A 17,287-nucleotide genomic window follows, 5' to 3' on the forward strand; every position below is an offset into this window, starting at 1 on the left:
GGTGGAGGACACAATGCTCTACAGCGATGAGGTGAAAGTGCCAAGTGCAATCCACAAAGTGCTTCGCCTGTTCCAAATGCTTCCAGGCACGCTCCCGACGTGATCAGGCGCGACGTGTGTATAAATTACATTGTGGTGTGGGGGAAGTGGGGACGGCACTGAGAGATGGCATTGACAGGGGATATGGCAATATCATGCGTAACTTTTTTCAAAAAAAATAAGCTCTTATATAATTAAAGAGTCAATATTTTAATTTAATGAATTAAAGCACCAACAGGGGAAATTAATTGCGTTTTTTTAAAAAAACAAAACGTGTAAAGCACCTTTATACATTGATATCATGCGAACATTGAGTCATAACGAGCCTGACATGAAGACATCTTAAACACACACACACACACACTCACACACAGGCAGCCACGTCCAGAAACCCCCACCCAAACAGAAGCCCCCACTAGAGCACCATCACGCCCACTCCTCATCCCACCCCCGTCACTCTCCCACCCTCCCATCATCCTCACCCTCCCCCATCACCCCCACCCCCCTCATCCCACCATCACCCCCACCCCATCCTCCCCACCCCATCACCCTCACTCCCCCATCATGCCATCCCTCCCACCCAATCACCCTCGCTCCCACGATCCCCATCCCCCCACCCTCACCCCATCCTCCCCCCATCCCCCACCCCCATCACCCCTCCCATCAGGCCACCCCCATCACCCTCACCCCCATCACCCTCACCCCCATCACCCCACCCTCACCCCATCCCCATCCCCCACCCATCACCCTCACCCCTCCATCACCCTCACCCCATCCCCCACCTCACCCCATCCCCCACCCCATCACCCTCACCCCTCCATCACCCTCACTCCCATCACCCACCCCATCCCCTCACCCCATCCCCCACCCCATCACCTCACCCTCCATCCCCTCACCCCATCCCCCTCATCCCCATCCTCCCCCCATCCCTCACCCCCATCACCCATCCCCCACCCCATCCCCTCACTCCATCCCCCTCATGCCCCATCACTCCCCCATCACCCCCCCCCCCCGCCCCCCAGCCCAGGCTGCTCACACTCACACTCACACTCAGCTGCTCACAAGGGCACACTCACCATCCTGCGCCTCACTGCAGTTGGCAGCTGCGGGCGGTGTGGGGCGCGGGGCACTGTGGGAGGTGTAGTCGCCGGCCGCGGGCAGCGCGCTGATTGGCCGGAGCCGCGGACCGCAACTCCCGCCCTGCCCCGCGCGCCGCCGCGGCCTCATTGATTCGATTGGTCCGGCGGCTCGGCCAATCAGAGCGCGCTTTGTTCCGTGGTGCAGGCGGTAAGATGGCGGTGCGGTGACGGCGTCTCTCTGTGTCTCTCTCTCTCTCGCTCTGTCTCCGCGACCGACCGACCGACCGACACAGCGCCGGGCCCTCAGCGGGTGGCTCCCGGCGGGACACTGTGCAGGAGGTTGTGGGTTGAATCCCCGCCCCACCCCCTCAGGTCAGGCGGCTCTGAGCGCACAGTCCGGGCTGACAACAACAAACCATGAGCGGGTGGGGGAGGGGAGGGGAGAGGGGGGGCACTGAGTGGCCAGAGACGCCTTCCTTAGGAAGAGACGGTAAACCTCGCTCCCCTCCTGTGCACTGTTCAGGTGGAGACGTTCCGGGCTCCGCGGCGCTGTGTTCCTGGTCCACAAAACCCCCCCCAGAGAATCAGTCATTCACTCCGCCCCCACCCCCCCATCGCCCCCCCACCCCCACCCTCCCATCGCCCCCCACACCCCACCCCCCCCCCCCGTCCTCGCCCGACTCCGCCGGCTCCCCATCGCGCAGAGGCCACAGTCCAAGATCCTGGTCCTCGTCTTCACAGCCCTCCCGCGGTCTTGCTCCCCATTGCCTCGGCGACCTCCTAACCCCCTACCGTCCCGCTCGCTCCCTCCGCTCAGCCGGCTCCGGCCTGCTCCCCGTCCGTCCGTCCCCCCGCCTCGCCTCGCCCGCCCCGCCATTGGTCACTCTGCCCCCACCCTCTGGAATTCCATCCCGCAGTCGCTCCGTCTCACCCCCCCCCCCCCCTCCCTCACCATCTTGAAGACCCACGTCAAGACCCTCTTCGAATACGCTTTCGATCTCCGCGCTTCCCCCTCCCCCCTTGGCCTCCACCCGACCCCCAGCTCACAACAACAACAACAACAAAATGACATTCATAGAACGCCTTTCACGTCAGGAAGACTCCCCAAACGCTGAACAGTCAGGTGCCGGGGCCCGAGCATGGGGGAGGGTTGGTGTAAGGTGAGGGAAGGCAGAGAGGTGGGAGGGAGACCAAAGGCACGGTCGAAGAGCTCAGGTCCGTAACTCTGTCTGTCCAGAACCTTGGGACGTCCTCCCGGCGCTTTACAAACGTAATTTTGTGGTGGTTGTTGTTTGTAGTAATAATAAGAATAATCTTTGCATTTATCTCAGAGTACTTCACAGAATATATTGTGAAGTGGATTGATGTGAGACATTACTGTGTGCAAAACTGGCTGCTGCATTCTCCCACAAAATACACTCTACTGTATATACTGTGAAATGCTTTAAGACATTCTCCTGAAGTAATAAGCTAATAAAATGCAAGGATGAAAGGATTATTATTTCTTACTGACTCGTCTTCCAGGGTGAAGTGTGCGATTGGATTCCTGGGACCCTTGGATTTTTAAAAATATTTTTTGCTTCCTTGCAGCAGAGCTAACAGATGAAGGTGGTGAACCTGAGGCAGGCCATTCTTCAGGCCTGGAAGGAACGATGGATGGACTATCAATGGGCCATAAACATGAAGAAGCTTTTCCCCAAGGGTCCTACCTGGGACCTCCTTGGACTCTCAGGTGAGGCTTTTCATGAGCAAGGTCCAACTGTTGCAAAGCCCCCTGCTTATGGTCATCTCCCTCTCCCCCCTAGCTCAGGGTGAGACTCTGCAACTGTCAAAAGCTCTGGGACCTCGCGTGTAGGGCGGGGTAGCGTTCTGCCCTTCAAGGGCATAAATGCAAGTTGTTGTTCAAACTTTTAAAGCTAGCCGAGTGATCAAAAATTATTGTTCTTTTCCGTATTTGATACCCTCTGCCTGTTGGGATATGGAAATCTTAAAAATATAAACTCTGCAGACAAATAAACTAAATGTAAAGCAATTGGAGTGTAACCCATTGTAAAGCTATTGAAATGTTCTTGCTCTCAATAATCTTAAGATTTGAGTCCTGCAGTAAATGAGCTTTCTTCTTTTCCGCCCCTTCATTTACCGAGACTGTGAGCTATGCTGGATATAATCCCTTGGGCATTGGAAGCTCTACGCCATTTCAGCCACATTGCCATCACTGAGCTTTCCACTCGAAAGCAATCTGTGGTGGGAACCTCAAACCCAGGCTCTATGTGCTGCTCAAACTCTTGTCCTGGGTGAAGCTATGTTATATACAGACCAAGAAGCAGAGAAGAACTTGCATTTATGGAGTTCCATTCAAGTAAAAAAAAAACACCTCGAATCGTCTTCCAGAATGAGGTTAATTAGAAATTAATTGAATGTCAGTTAGACCAGTGACCAATCTGGGCCAGTCCTAATCTGTAGGCCTCATGCATGCATCACTTTAGTAGATTTACTCACCTTTGTAGGGAGTCTTCATTTCTGGGCAATCTTTGGCTCTTTAACAGTGAGTGGTTTTTTTTTAAAAGAAGAAGACATACTCCTATCTGGTTATCTGAAGAATATTACAGGATTCTTTTTAACATGTTGAAAGATTTCAAGGATACTATTATTTGCTGCAATGATGTTGCTCTAATCGTGTTTTTCTCCCCCCCCCATCTTTCTTCCCAGATCATCTCCTGGAACAAGCGCTGGTGGGCCCCTCCCCCAATCCCCTGATTATGTCTTATTTGAAGTATGCCATAAATTCACAGGTAAGGTGACTTGCAACTTGCTAAATGCTACTACCTTTCCAAAAGGATTCAATGCATTTACTCGCCTACATATGGGAGTTTATATTAAAAAAAACTCTGGCTGAATTCAAGTCACATACACGTTCTGCAGGTTTGTGTTTATGTCGAGTTGAGCTGGTCTGATTAAAGTTGTTTAACCTGTATAGATTAGTGAGATTTTTATAACCTTCGTCAATAGCTGTGGACCACTTTCTCTATCGGAGAATCATATAACTATACAGCATAGAAGGAGGCCATTCGGTCCATCGTGCCCATGACGGCTCTTTAAAAGAGCTATCCAAATTAATGCTACTCTCCTCATAGTCTTGCAAATTTGTCCTGACCAAATATCTATCCATCACAATTGGTTTTGTATTATTCTTATTTAAATAACGTTTACCCACTCACATCATGGCTGCTCACACTTACCATGGAAATCCTAGAAGTTTCCAGCGCAGAGAAGGCCATTTGGCTTGTTGTGTCTGTGCTGGTGCTCACTTCCGCACTGGAGCTCTCTAATCCCCTTCCACTGCTCTTTCCCCATCATGTTAGTGTTTACTCGTCCACTGGAGCTCTCCAATCCCATTCCCCAGGCTTTCCTCTTATATTCAAGTACTTTTTAAATGCAGTCATGGATTGAGTTTTAGCAATAGTTAGTTGCAGTGTTTGTATATTAAGGAGTCAATTACTTCCATTATGTAGATTTTAGAGAAGAGCATCACATCATGCAGGGGAAATCACTGTTAGAAGTGGATGTTTTCCTAAACCCAATATCAGAGCATAAATGTGTTTTGAAAGTGTTGCTTTAGTCTCTAATCAGCATTTCTTTTCCACTTGCTTTCCTAGATGGTTTCCTATGCAAGCGTGCTGTCGACTATTGCAAAGGTATTTTGTAAAACGTGTAGAATACTTTTTGAGTACAGAAATATGCAGTGTTGTTGTTTTGAGTACATGATTCTACACAGTGCCCAGTGGCATAGACAGTGAGAGCTGTGGCGTAGCCTGATTTTTGTCTTAACTTATCTTGAAGATAAGCCTCAGACTTATCACACTAGGTTTGAGTGGAATCATTTCTGAAACTACCAATCAGCAGGTTTCCCTTGTGATTCCAGGTTTCCCTTCCCTATCCACCAAATGAATGTAAACAAGTAAAGTTGTTGGAACTTCCCAGTTAATTTTGTTTGCCCCCTCAGACTGACCAGTTTATTATATTACGGAATGTACCAAATGTACAAATAGTGTGCCCTGACCAAAACTCGTTGTTCATCAGCTTTATTAGCTAAAGTCAGGGGATCCTTTGTCATTAATTGCATCTGTCAGTGTCCAATATGATGTAAATATATATGTTTTGAGGAGGAAACTAGACCTTTTACATAAGGGAGAGGGAATAGAAGGGTGTGAGCGAGAGTAAGAAGTGGGTGAAGACTGGTGTGGAGAATATACATGGGCACCAACATGGGTTGGGCTGAGTGGCAGTCTGTACTATACATTCTGTGGTGAATCAATGCAACAACAACAAGATTCCATTTATAGAGCGCCTTTCACGTCGGGAGGACGTCCCAAGGCGCTGTAAGACACTGTTAGACTCAAATTGGTTGCTGCCATCTACAAAATGCACAGTCACTACATTCATAGTAAAAAACAATCCTCTTGAGGTGGTTTGAGATACATTGACAACATGATAAGGCACTATATCAAATGCAAGGATGACTGTTTTCATATTATATAATGGCAAATAAGGTCAAATCCATTTATTGTCGCTGTTAAACAAAACTTTTCACTTTTCTTTACAAAACATTGTGGGATTTTCCCACATTCATTCTACAACATACATTAGCAGTCCTGTAGCTCAGTGGTTAGAGCGCTCGCCTCGCAAGCGAGAGGACCTGGGTTTGTTTCCTGGGCGGGGCGAAACCTTGGGCAAGTTTACTTATTCCACACCCTGATAATAATCCCTCAAGAAAAAAATAATAAACTGGACTATTTGTGGGACGCTGTCGCATTTCGCCCACAAATAAACAGTCAATTCACTTTACAGTATATTCTGTGAAGCGTGTTGAGACGTCTTGAAGATGCGAAAAGCGCTGTATCAAAATGAAAAGATGATTATTATTATTGACATCTAGCAGGAGTTTGCACATGAGCTGGGCCAACAGAAAAGTGTGGCCACATGTTTTTCGCGGAACCTGCTTTAAACAAACCCTCCCCCCCACACCCGCCTCACTACAAACCCGCTTTAAATGAAGTTTCTGGCCCGTGGGCCGCTCGCTGGTTGCCTGATGCCACTGTGGATGGAGTGGCTCTGGATGCGTATGTGTGGCAAATGGGCTTCACTTGGAGGCCACACTGTTGTGATTGTCTGTGTCTGTTCATGAGTGTGTGTGAGTGTCTGCGTGTGTCTCTCTCTGTATGTTTGTGAGTGTGTGTGTGTATATATCTCTCTATATATGTTTGTGAGTGTTGTGTCTCTGTGTGTGTGTGTGTGTGTGTGTGGTGTCCCTCTGTTTGTGGGTGTCTGTGAGTGTGTCTCTCTATGTATGTTTGTGAGTGTGTCTGCATGCGTCTCTTCTATGTGTGTCTCGTGTGTGTGTGTATCTCTCTGTGAGTGTGTCTTTCTGGGACTGTGTGCGATGTTGGCCCTGAGAGGCTGGAGGTGGTGAGCTCCTGTAGCCTCGTTGGTGTCCCCACCCCCAACCCCCCCCTCACCCCCACACCCCCTAAAAAGGCCCAGCCAGTTTATGTTAAAAAAGTAATTTTAATTTCTTTGTAACAATAATATGTTATTTCCTTATTGTTTAGTTTTTATCAACAAAGTTAAAAAAATGTAGGTTGGCAGTAAAATGTACCTCAATATCAACTCCCTGAAACTTTCTGAAAAATTTTTTTGGGGAAAAAAAACCCTGGCCCTTGCAAAATTTCCCCTGCAATTTTTGGCAAATATTTCCTACACTTTTCTATTGGCCCAACACATGACCAGAGCCAGATATTGGTATCACGCGTGAGGGAGTGTCCAATTGGATTTCTTAATAAAGCCACTGGAAGTACATCTGCAGACTTGGTGGAAATCTATGTGGGCCGGAATTAATGTGACATGTTTCAGGTTTCCAGTGCATACTCTGGAGTCCCCCAAAGCTTTGGCTCTTGCCAACCAGCGCCTAATACTCTTCAAAAGTAGGTAAGCAGGATACAGCCCTCCAGGGAGTGAGTGCACATTGCATTCCAGACACTGAGATTTGCCATGTGTAGAAAGCATACAATGTGGAACTCTGTCTGGTTTGATACTTTTAAGCCGGGTAATGTATGTTAGACGCCCAGCCAATTTAAAAAAGGCATCCTGTTGGAAATCACTGAGTATTAGATTTCATTAGCGGTTCTTTTGGGGAGGGAGGAGTCGAGGAGGGGGGACTTCAAGCCTTAAACCACGGAACAGGCTACAGAGTGAAGGCTGTTCACACCAGCCTGTTCTGTGGTTTAAGAAAACATGTTGAGATGACCAAGTTGATTGATTGGTGGATTATATATAAAAATGGTACATTACATTCCAGTGTATAATACATCGGTCATTCTCAGTATTTGTTTTGAAGATGGTGCAAACCGTTTGTAATTAAATTTATTCGATAAGTTTTCCGTTTGTACATTTAATGTCTAACTCTGGATCCGAGAAAATATTATTTTTATCAGTATCGACTCGTCCAAAAGAAATACTCTTTCCCTCTCCACTACGAAATGTTTTTTTTCCCATAATATGACCGTGGTGATTGTGACCGCAATGAACAAAATGTTTTTGTTTATTTAATTAGTGAAATGGGATCCTGCAGCATTCATGCAGTTGTATTTTTTTATGCTCAGAAATAGTACTCATAAAAATGCAAGCTCTGTTAATTTAGGGTTTATACAATACAATTTACATTTATATAGCACCTTTCACTTATGAAGGACATCGCAAAGCTCTTGAGAATACTGGCTCGTCACCCGATCTCAGGGAGGGAGCTGAGGATGGATGGGTGGGTGGGTGAAGGAAGGAAGGAAGGCTGGAAAATAACATTGAATGGTTATCCACAAGCTGCAGATAATCCAGAACTCTGCAGCTTGTGTCCTCTCCCGCACCAGGTTCCGCAACTCCAACACCCTTGCCCTCGCCCGGCTCCACTGGCTCCCCATCCCTCAGGATAGAATTCAAAATCTTCGGCATCACTTTCGAGGTCCTCCACAGCCTTGCCCCCTCCTAACTCTGACCTGCTAACCCCCTATCAACCCGTCTGCTCCCTCCATTCAGCAGGCTCCGGCCTGCTCCATGTCTCCCGCCCAACCTGCCCTACCTTCGATGGCCGGGCTTTCAGCCTCTCCCCCACCCTTTGGAACTCCATCCCACAATCCTTTCACCTTACTCCCTCCCTTTCCTCCTTCAAGGCCGACTCAAGACCCTCCTTTTCGACCGTGTCTTCATTCACCCTCCTACCTCTCTGCCCTCCCTCATCCCAATACTGCCCCCCACACTTGGATCCTGATCCCCGACTGTTCAGTGCCTTGGCACGTCCTCCCCGATGTGAAAGGCGCTTTACAAATGTAATTTGGTTGTTTGTTGTTGGTAACTGTATTTGAAATGAAGAAATGTCCATGTTTATCTATCTTTAATCTCCACACTCAGTTTGAAGATTACTCTCGAGAGCTGTGTGTCAAAGCACTTCTTGAACTTATGGACATGTTCTGCGATCGACTCAGGTGTGTACTGGTTGAAGTCTTGTTCTGTAGTTCATTTTCTTTCTTTCCTCAGCTCAAAACCATTATGACTAGGATTTTGAATACAGTTGACATTTATAAAACGCTGCTTAGCTGGGAGGGATCCGAAGAGGGTGAGGGTGGACAACCGAAAGCAAGGTGAAAGAGATAAGTCTTGAGGTGGGCTTTGAATGTAGTGAGGGAGGAGGCAAGTCAGAGGGATGGAGTTCCAGAGTGTGGGGGCAGAATGATTGATAACTCCCCGGCAATAGTGGAGCAGATGTGAAGCAATCCGGTCTTCACTGAGCGAAGGGAGCAACTGGATTGGTAGGTCGCTGAGGTAGGGGTGGGGTGAGGTCATGAATGGATGTAAAGAGTTTTGTGTGCAGCTGCCTTGTGCTAAGTGGAAACCTAGTTGCTGCACTGTCTGGGCAGCTGCCCTCCTGGAAAAAAGCAGCTGCAGTAAATCCTGCTCTGACCTTTTCTGTGATGGTGCAAGTGTACGTTTATCATATGGTCTTGGTTAGGTGTAATTTTTGCAACGTGATAATCTAGGAGCAATAAAGCAAGGCCTGGCATTATATATTTGGCTGCTGTTTGTGCAACGTCGTTGTGCACAGATCTGCTGCTGCGTTTGCCTAAAGAACAGTCACAGTGCTTTACAGTAAATTATGGGAAGTGCTTTTGAGATGTTCTGACAATGTGATAAGATGCTGTATTAACGTAAGGATTGATTTGTTTGGTTACTGAACCTTGCAGCTGCTATGGGAAAGCAGAGGAGTGTATCAGCCTGTGCCGGGCTTTGCAGAGCTCCCTGGCCTGGCTGCTGCGCTGCGCCAATCATTTTGCTGAAAAGCAGAAGGAGATGCCAGATCCGAGCTCTGGCGAAGAACAACTTCAGCTGTGCACCAAGCGGCTGGAGAAGACCGTCAGCAGCACGAAGAATAGGTCCTTACTGCACATCGCCAGGCTGGAGGAGCAAGGTATGTGCGCACGTCTGAAGCTCAAGCGCAGATGGGTTAGATGGGTCATGTGTTTTTGTCCTTTGATATTGCCACTGGTCACTACACCCCTTCATCTGGAACTCCATATCCTTTCCTCTCATGCCCTCTCTGCCCATTTCCAAAGCCCATCTTAAAACCTACCTAATCACCCTGTCTGTAGTCACGTTCCCCCCCCCCCCCCCCCACTTGCCTTGCTTGCTGTCCAACCATACCATTGTGAAGTTCTGTGAGACATTATGATAGTGCTAAACAAGCCATATGTTGTTGTTTGGTATTGCCTCCGGTAATGTCCAGAATCCTTTGCTATTCAATTTATGCCGTAATCTAAGATTACCTGGTGATGCCGATGGAAGGTTAGCCTCGGGTGCTTCACTCTTCAGTTCTGATCCTGCTGAAAAATAAAGCAACAAAGCTTATGAATGACAGCACTGTGTTCGTCCATTAAGCTTCCCAGTTTCTTTCTTTGTATGTTTACTGGAGATAAGTGAACCTTTGTTGTCCTTCTCCACACCCCCCCCCTCCCCTCCTCTGGGTGTCTTCTGGCATGAGAGAAATATTTGGTCGGTCCTGGATATTGCAATTTTTTTCCCCCACCAACAGCCACCCCCCCCCGAAGGACAAACACCTCAGCAGCTCAGGCTCCCAGTTAGTTGTCTCAAGCTTTTCAGACTTCTTCCTGACATGAAAGGTATTGTATAAATGTAAATTGCTGGTGATGGTGGTGTAACTCATCGGTCACTGTATGTCAGGGTGACCCTGAAGCAAAATCAAAGCAAAATTTACTGCGTGCTGAGATTGTGGAGTCATGTAGCGTAGTGGTTAGAGCTCCCATCTCGCAAGTGAGGTGGCATGGGTTTGATTCCCAAGCAGGATGAAACATTGAGCAAGTTTCCTTACTCCTACTTACTGCTGTTTACCCAGCAGTAAGTAGGAGCCCAATTCCTAAGGAGCTGTACAAATGTCATTTTGTTGTAGTCGATTGTCGGATTGCTTTTCCGGGAGTAATAATCCCTACAAAAAATATATAATAATTTGGTCATTCAATCCATGACTGTTTGTGGGAAACTGCTGTGTGCAATTATTGGTTGCTGGGTTTGCGCAATTCACTTTACAGTATATCCTGTGAAGCAGTTTGAGACGTCTCGAAGACATGATAAGACAAACACAAGGACTATATTATTATATTGTGATGTGCTTTCTGGACCTCAGGTGGGTGGACCAATGTGGAGCAGGCGCTCGTCAAACTCTCAGAAAACATCAACAAGATAAACAGCCATCAGCTGCGGATGAGGCTGGAGGAGTGCGCCACGCTGGTCAAGAGGTAAAGCAGCTTCCCCTGCAGTCTCGTGACGATGCGCTGTGTACCGGGGGTCCTGGCTGTAATGCTCCGCTCCTTTGCACGCAACAATCTGAACAGCAAAGTAATTCTGCAGAGATTATTAAATTGTAAAACTTTGTTTGACGTGTCAGCACAGATTTTGAATGCAGCTTGAATATGATGTTTGTAAAGTGTGGCAGGTTATAAATGTCCACATTTCACCCCTAACTTCCCTCCCCCCCCCACCCCCCCACCCCCACACACACACATACCTCTCCCACATTGAATTGTATAATTTATTTCCAGTATTCCAGTATTAACCGTTCAGTGTGAGAAAAACACTAAGATGGAGTTCCCCACCGTTCATGCCCTGATCATGTTGGAGGGAACCTTGAACCTCACGTCCGACACACAGTCACTGGTGGAGCAGCTCATCATGGTGAAGAGGATGCAGGTAACCAGGGAAAGGGGATGGGAGGGAAAATCATAAAGACTTTCAGTCGTGCTTTCGGTTACCTTTCTCCTCTCCAGCCCCTCGGCCTCCATCCCCCAGCTCGGGGGACAAGCCATGATTGTTAAGTGCCTCTGGATGTCTTCTCGACATGAAATCGGCTGTGTAAATATAAATTTGTATTGCGTTTCAAAGCTGTCTGATCAATCCTGACCCGTCTAAATTAGCATTGCTATCTGCAATTTTGCAGCCTGACCAGCTTCAATCCATAGATGACTTTCTATAATAAATAATACTCCTCGCTTTTGATGTAGCACCTTTTCATGTCTCGAAACCCTCTGTGGGATATTCTGTATAATGTAGTGATTGTTCTTTGCAGTATTGATTATTTGCTCTTCTTGCTCAGCGAATCCCAGCCCCACTCTTTTTACTGGAGATCTGGAAGGCCTGCTTTGTGGGACTTATTGAATCACCAGAAGGAACAGAAGAGTTGAAGTGGACAGCGTTCACGTTCCTCAAGGTAACACCGTTCTCTCTTGTGTCGGGACTCTGCTGATTTAGTCTGGAAAATTTGAACGTCGATCCCTGTTGATCACTACTCCCATTTGGAGCCTTTCCATCATTGGACCCTAGCAGAGTTGTCGTTTGTGTGGGTGTGGGGGAACCCTCCCAGCGGGGCTGTAGCTGGCCCTCCCCTGACCCCCACCTCCCCGGGACCATCGCTGGCCCTCCCCCTCCCCAGGACTGTCGCTGGCCCTCCCCCTCCCTCACCATCTCCCTGGGGCCGACGCTGGCTCTCTCCCACCCCCACCCCCACCTCCCCAGCAGGACCATCGCCCGGGGGCCACTAAGTTGCGATTGAGCAGGAGATGTACAGGCTGCAGCATGTGATGACTTAATACCTTTGTGGAATCCTGTCAGTCAGAACATTCAGTTTGGGGGGCTTACATTAACGCAGATACGTTTGATTATTCACATCCTGTTCAGCACAAATTGTTGAGGCATCTCTGGAGAAATACAGTCAATCGTCAGAAGCAAAACGGAAAGCTGGCTGTATGAAAATAATTTAATAAACTACACTAAACTACCAAGCTTCAGAAAGAGTAGGCTTTAGCGCTTCTGAAACGCTACTCTGGGTGGAGGGCACTATATAAGTGCAAGTTGTTGTTTTAACTGACCAGCCTCAGACTTCTCTGAGGAATTGGCATCCCAAATTGATAGTGGGAATCCATGTGGCATTAATGTACCTAGGCTTCCAAAGGGCGCCACACCAGAGATTTAAAATGATTTAATAATAATAATCCTTCATTCATTGTGTTCAGGGGTAAGATATGGACTAGTAACTGGCTGAAGAGAGCAAACAGTAGCTTAAGAGGGGATGGATTGGAATGGGGAAGGTTTTGAACAGATCTCAGGGTCAATGCTTTGACGGCTGTTCTTTGTGTCTAAATTACCCACTTTTTCAAACTCGCCTGAGGAGACAGCTAGCTTGTTATAAAGTGAGCTCCACTGGGGTACATCAGTGCTGATTACTGATAAATTAAGTTCTAAGCGCATAATATCAAGGCATATGGGAAGAACATGTACATACTGTATGGATTGGAAAGAATTTGCCAAAGGGGGAAGTTGAAAGAGACCTTGGACTTTCAGTTAACTCATTGCTCACCACCGTATCTAGATAGTCTGAGGAAGCAGTGCACAAAGCAGGAATGTGGGTTCCATTTGCTAAATGAATTGAGTCCCGATCACCAGAAGTTATCCTCAAGCTGTCCAGTGCTTTGTAAGCACATCAAAAGCAAATGCAAGGATTGTTATGTTTTCTGGTCAAGCTGCAGATGCATCAAATTTGGCTGCTATGACATAACAACTTTATGTTGCGCCCTTCACACAGAATAGTCACTGAGCTCTGTACAGTGGTGGGGTTGGACCCCGACTGTGGGGTAGTTGATTATGGGCAAGATTGAAAAGGTAGATTTTATGGTGGGATTTGAAGATAAAGATTGAAGGGTCAGCCAGTTGCTAGAGGCAGCACAGAGTTAAAGGAATGAACAAGGAGGAATGCTGGGGCTTTTCAGCCTTTAATAGAGACTACACGGAGGAGTCCTTCGAGAGAGGACTCCTGTGAAGTTAGGATGACGGTCCCTGATCAGGACTGCTTTTCTGCACGGGCATCACATTGTCCACCTCCAACCGTACCTCATATCCAACGCAGTTCCAACAAATAACTGGAATTTCCATGTGTAGGTGGGATGCTTAAGCATGGTGATGGGTTTCTGCATTTGTCAGACACCCAGCCGACCAAAAAGAAAGAAACCACATACAAATCACTTCACTCCCTGTCATCTCCCTACCTCTCTGACCTGCTTACACTCCACTACCCGTTGCCTTTACTCAGCCTTCTGTACGTCCCTAGTTCCTTTCGCTTCACCATCAGTGTCCGTGCTATCAGTCACTACATCTGAAGCTCTGGAACTGTACCTCAATCCCTCTGCTTTGCTTACACTCCACTACCCGTTGCCTTTACTCAGCCTTCTGTACGTCCCTAGTTCCTTTCGCTTCACCATCAGTGTCCGTGCTATCAGTCACTACATCTGAAGCTCTGGAACTGTACCTCAATCCCTCTGCTTTGCCCCCCTCCTTACCTGCCTACAGGTCACATCTGAAGACCTTCCTCTTCAACCGTGCCTAGGGTCACCTCTCCTCGCTCCCTGGCTTTGGCATCAAGCTCCGCCATTGTAAAGTGCTCCAAGACGCTACCTTTTATAAAAGGTGCTATATAAGTACCAGTAGCTGCATATAAGGTGCTTTACAGTTGGTAGAAAATAACCTTGAACATGACTAACAGTTACCACATGACAGAGGTTCTGAACTTCATAATGGAATTAGAATCATAGAATTATACAGCACAGAAGGAGGCCACAGCCCTGCAAACGTGTCCTCCCCAAATCATTATCTACTTCTCTCTTAAAAGCTCTTATTGAATCAACAGACGCCATGATACATTTCTTTATACCAAGGGTAATTAACGACTGTAATGGGTTGCCCGGAAGGCAGGTAGAGGCCAGGGCATTGGACCCGTTCAAGACCTCTCTTGATGCTGAATTGGAAGATGAAAGGATGAGACTTTGGCATCAGAAACTCGGTTCAGGTTTGGCAGGGAAAGTGATTGATGCAAGCCAGGGCTCGCTTACACTGCCGCTCATCATGATGTGCTGCAGTAACATCTGAAAAATGGCTTAGTGCTTTCACACGCTAAGCTCAATATTATTCCTTTTAGTACCCAAGGCTTTCCTTGTTCACCAAACATAAATCCTGATTTACCAATCAATATTGTTTTAGATCATATCTATACCACTCCCGAGAACATTGTGCAGTCAGATATTTCCATGATAACTTTCTGTACTCTGTGCTATTCTCAAAAAAATGCCTCAATTAATACTCTAAAAGCAATAGTATCTTTACATTTACTAATGAGGGCCTGCACTCCATCCTTGTACTTTTCACAACATCTCCTAATACTCTGAATTTCAGACACTCGTTGCCACTGTCAAGGAAAATATATTTAATTTTTCTAAAGATAAAGTTTGCCCTAATTGTTTTTCAAAAGCAGTTTTCCATTCCTGAAAAGATAGCATTTCCCAGGCTTTCATCAATGTTGATTTTAAAGTTGGCCACTGGGTATTGAGAAAGGATGTTGGCCTTGCTCAGTTGGTCGCTCTCTTGAGTCTGAGGGTTGTGGTATGGTTTGAGACATTTTGACCTGCTAAGGCACTGTATCTATACAATTTGCATGTACATAGTGCCTTTCACGTTCATAAAAGGGGAAGGTATCTCAAAGTGGAATTATGAGGTTTTCCTCGGGTAACTCTTTCCCCTTTTACAGATTTGACTTGCATCTTTCATGTAGAGAACATCAGTTTGCTTTGGTGTTGGGTATAATATGAGGGCAAAATCAAAGCCCACGGTATTAAGGGGACAGTGGCAGCGTGGATACAAAACTGGCTGGGAGACAGAAAGCAGGAAGTCGTGATGAACAATTGTTTTTCTGACTGGAGGAAAGTGGTGTGCCCCGGAAAGGAAGTGTCCCCCGGGGATCAGTACTGGGACCACTGCTGTTTTTGACCTGGACTTGGGTATAGGGAGTACAATTTCAAAGTTTGCAGATGATACTAAGCCAGGAAAAGTAGTAAACAGTGAGGAGGATAATAACAGACTGCAAATGGATATAGACAGACTGGTAAAGTGGGCAGACATGTGGCAGATGAAGTTTAATGTGGAGAAATGCGAAGTGATACAATTTGGGTGGAAGAATGAGGAGAGGCAATATAAGCTGATGGTCCAAACTTAAAGGGGCTGAAGGACCAGAGTGACCTTGGGTTCGTATAAGTAAATCTTTGAAGGTGGCAGGACAGGTAGATAAAGCCGTTAAAAAAAGCCTACGGGATACTGGGCTTTATAAACAGGGGCATAGAATACAAAAGTCGGGAAGTTGCGATGAATCTTTATGAAACACTGGTTAGGCCTCAGCTGGAGACTGTGTTCAGTTCTGGGCCCCACACTTTAGGAAGGATGTCAAGGCATTGGAGAGGGTGCAAAGGAGATTGACCAGGATGGTACCAGGAATGAGGGATAATAAGTGTTATCAGGAGAGGCGAGAGACGCTGGGATTATTCTCCTTGGAGCAGAGAAGGTTAAGAGGAGACTTAATAGAAGTTTTCAAAATTATGAGGGCATTCGATAGCGTGAACAAGGAGAAACTATTTCCACTGGCGGGTGGGTCGGTAACCTGAGGACACTGATTTAAAATAGTCGGTGAAAGAAACGGGAGGTGAGGAGAATTTTTTTCACACAGCGAGTTGTTCGGATTTAGAATGCGTTGCCTGAAAGAGGGGTGGAAGCCGATTCGATAACAACTTTTAAGAGCAAAGTAATTAATTTGGAGAGGACACGTTTGCAGGGCTACGGGGAGAGAGCAGGAGAGTGGGATTGATTTTCAATTGATTTTCCTTTCAAAGAGCAGCACAGACGCAATGGGTCGAATGGCTTCTTCTGTGCTGTATAATTCTACGAGGGTACAATTCCCAAACTGGTGTCTTTAGTTGGAAACCTGAATGTTGAATCTGGAATCACATATTGAATGAGCGGCTATTATGTGAAATTGAGGAGATAACGCTGGCCACTCAAGACGTCATACTGGAAAGCTCTGTCAGAAACCAGTAGATCTATTAGTTCGTGTGAATCGTCAAAACTTGCTTACAGATTTGCTTTGAAGGAGTGAAACTAATGTACTGCCCTTACCTTGTATCCAATCTCTGCAGATTCCACAGGCTTTACTCAAACTTAAGAAGTATCCGCTTGGAGATAAGGTGAGAGGCTTCATTTTGCTTTGGGATATGAAACATTTATTCTCTCAGTAACTCTGGTGAGATCAGCAATGTGGCACTCGATCCTACATTGGGCAAATAGCAGCAATTTCTGTCAAGCCTGTGATCCATTTGGCGTTCTCAAAAGAAAATTTACACTTGCATTTAATTCCAGAAGGCGTACACCAAATTCACAAGATTCTGTCTGCTAGGTTCTTTACAATAGGTTATCTGTGGCGTTGAGCTAATAATTTTACTTGACCTTTTCACTAGAAGCTGCAAGCGTGACCATGGTTTAAGGTACCATGGACCCACCTGTGGTTGGTTAAGCTTGTTTTAACAGTGAAATTTGAACAATGCAGGAAAGTAATTAAACTTGTGATGCATGTTGAAGAGTTGTGACGCATTGGCGTGTACATGTCAAAGGAATGAGGCCCATCCAGTCCTGGATAGTTTCCCACATTAACACATTTTGTGACATTAGTGATGTATTTTGTTCTCCGC

General features: G+C 46.7%; 1 protein-coding gene across 6 annotated transcripts in view; it reads left to right on the top strand.

Moving 5' to 3' along the window:
• The first annotated feature begins 1,309 nt into the window (after positions 1–1,309).
• The window catches only part of med24 (mediator complex subunit 24), a 48,556-nt gene continuing 32,578 nt past the window's right edge, over positions 1,310–17,287 (top strand). For 5 of the 6 annotated variants that reach the window (XM_007909404.2, XM_042343231.1, XM_042343233.1 and 2 more), the window contains exons 1-10: positions 1,310–1,326; positions 2,709–2,850; positions 3,828–3,910; positions 4,775–4,813; positions 8,577–8,650; positions 9,407–9,630; positions 10,861–10,972; positions 11,276–11,423; positions 11,827–11,940; positions 16,739–16,786. In XM_007909404.2, coding sequence (XP_007907595.1) covers positions 2,721–2,850; positions 3,828–3,910; positions 4,775–4,813; positions 8,577–8,650; positions 9,407–9,630; positions 10,861–10,972; positions 11,276–11,423; positions 11,827–11,940; positions 16,739–16,786 — 972 coding nt within the window. In that variant the 5' untranslated portion in view covers positions 1,310–1,326; positions 2,709–2,720. Of the gene's footprint in view, positions 1,491–2,708; positions 2,851–3,827; positions 3,911–4,774; positions 4,814–8,576; positions 8,651–9,406; positions 9,631–10,860; positions 10,973–11,275; positions 11,424–11,826; positions 11,941–16,738; positions 16,787–17,287 lie in introns of all 6 variants that reach the window. The other variant, XM_007909403.2, reaches the window with a different exon arrangement.

The sequence above is a fragment of the Callorhinchus milii genome, unplaced genomic scaffold (assembly GCF_018977255.1).
Source record: "Callorhinchus milii isolate IMCB2004 unplaced genomic scaffold, IMCB_Cmil_1.0 Scaffold23, whole genome shotgun sequence".
NCBI classification, from domain to species: Eukaryota; Metazoa; Chordata; class Chondrichthyes; order Chimaeriformes; family Callorhinchidae; genus Callorhinchus; species Callorhinchus milii.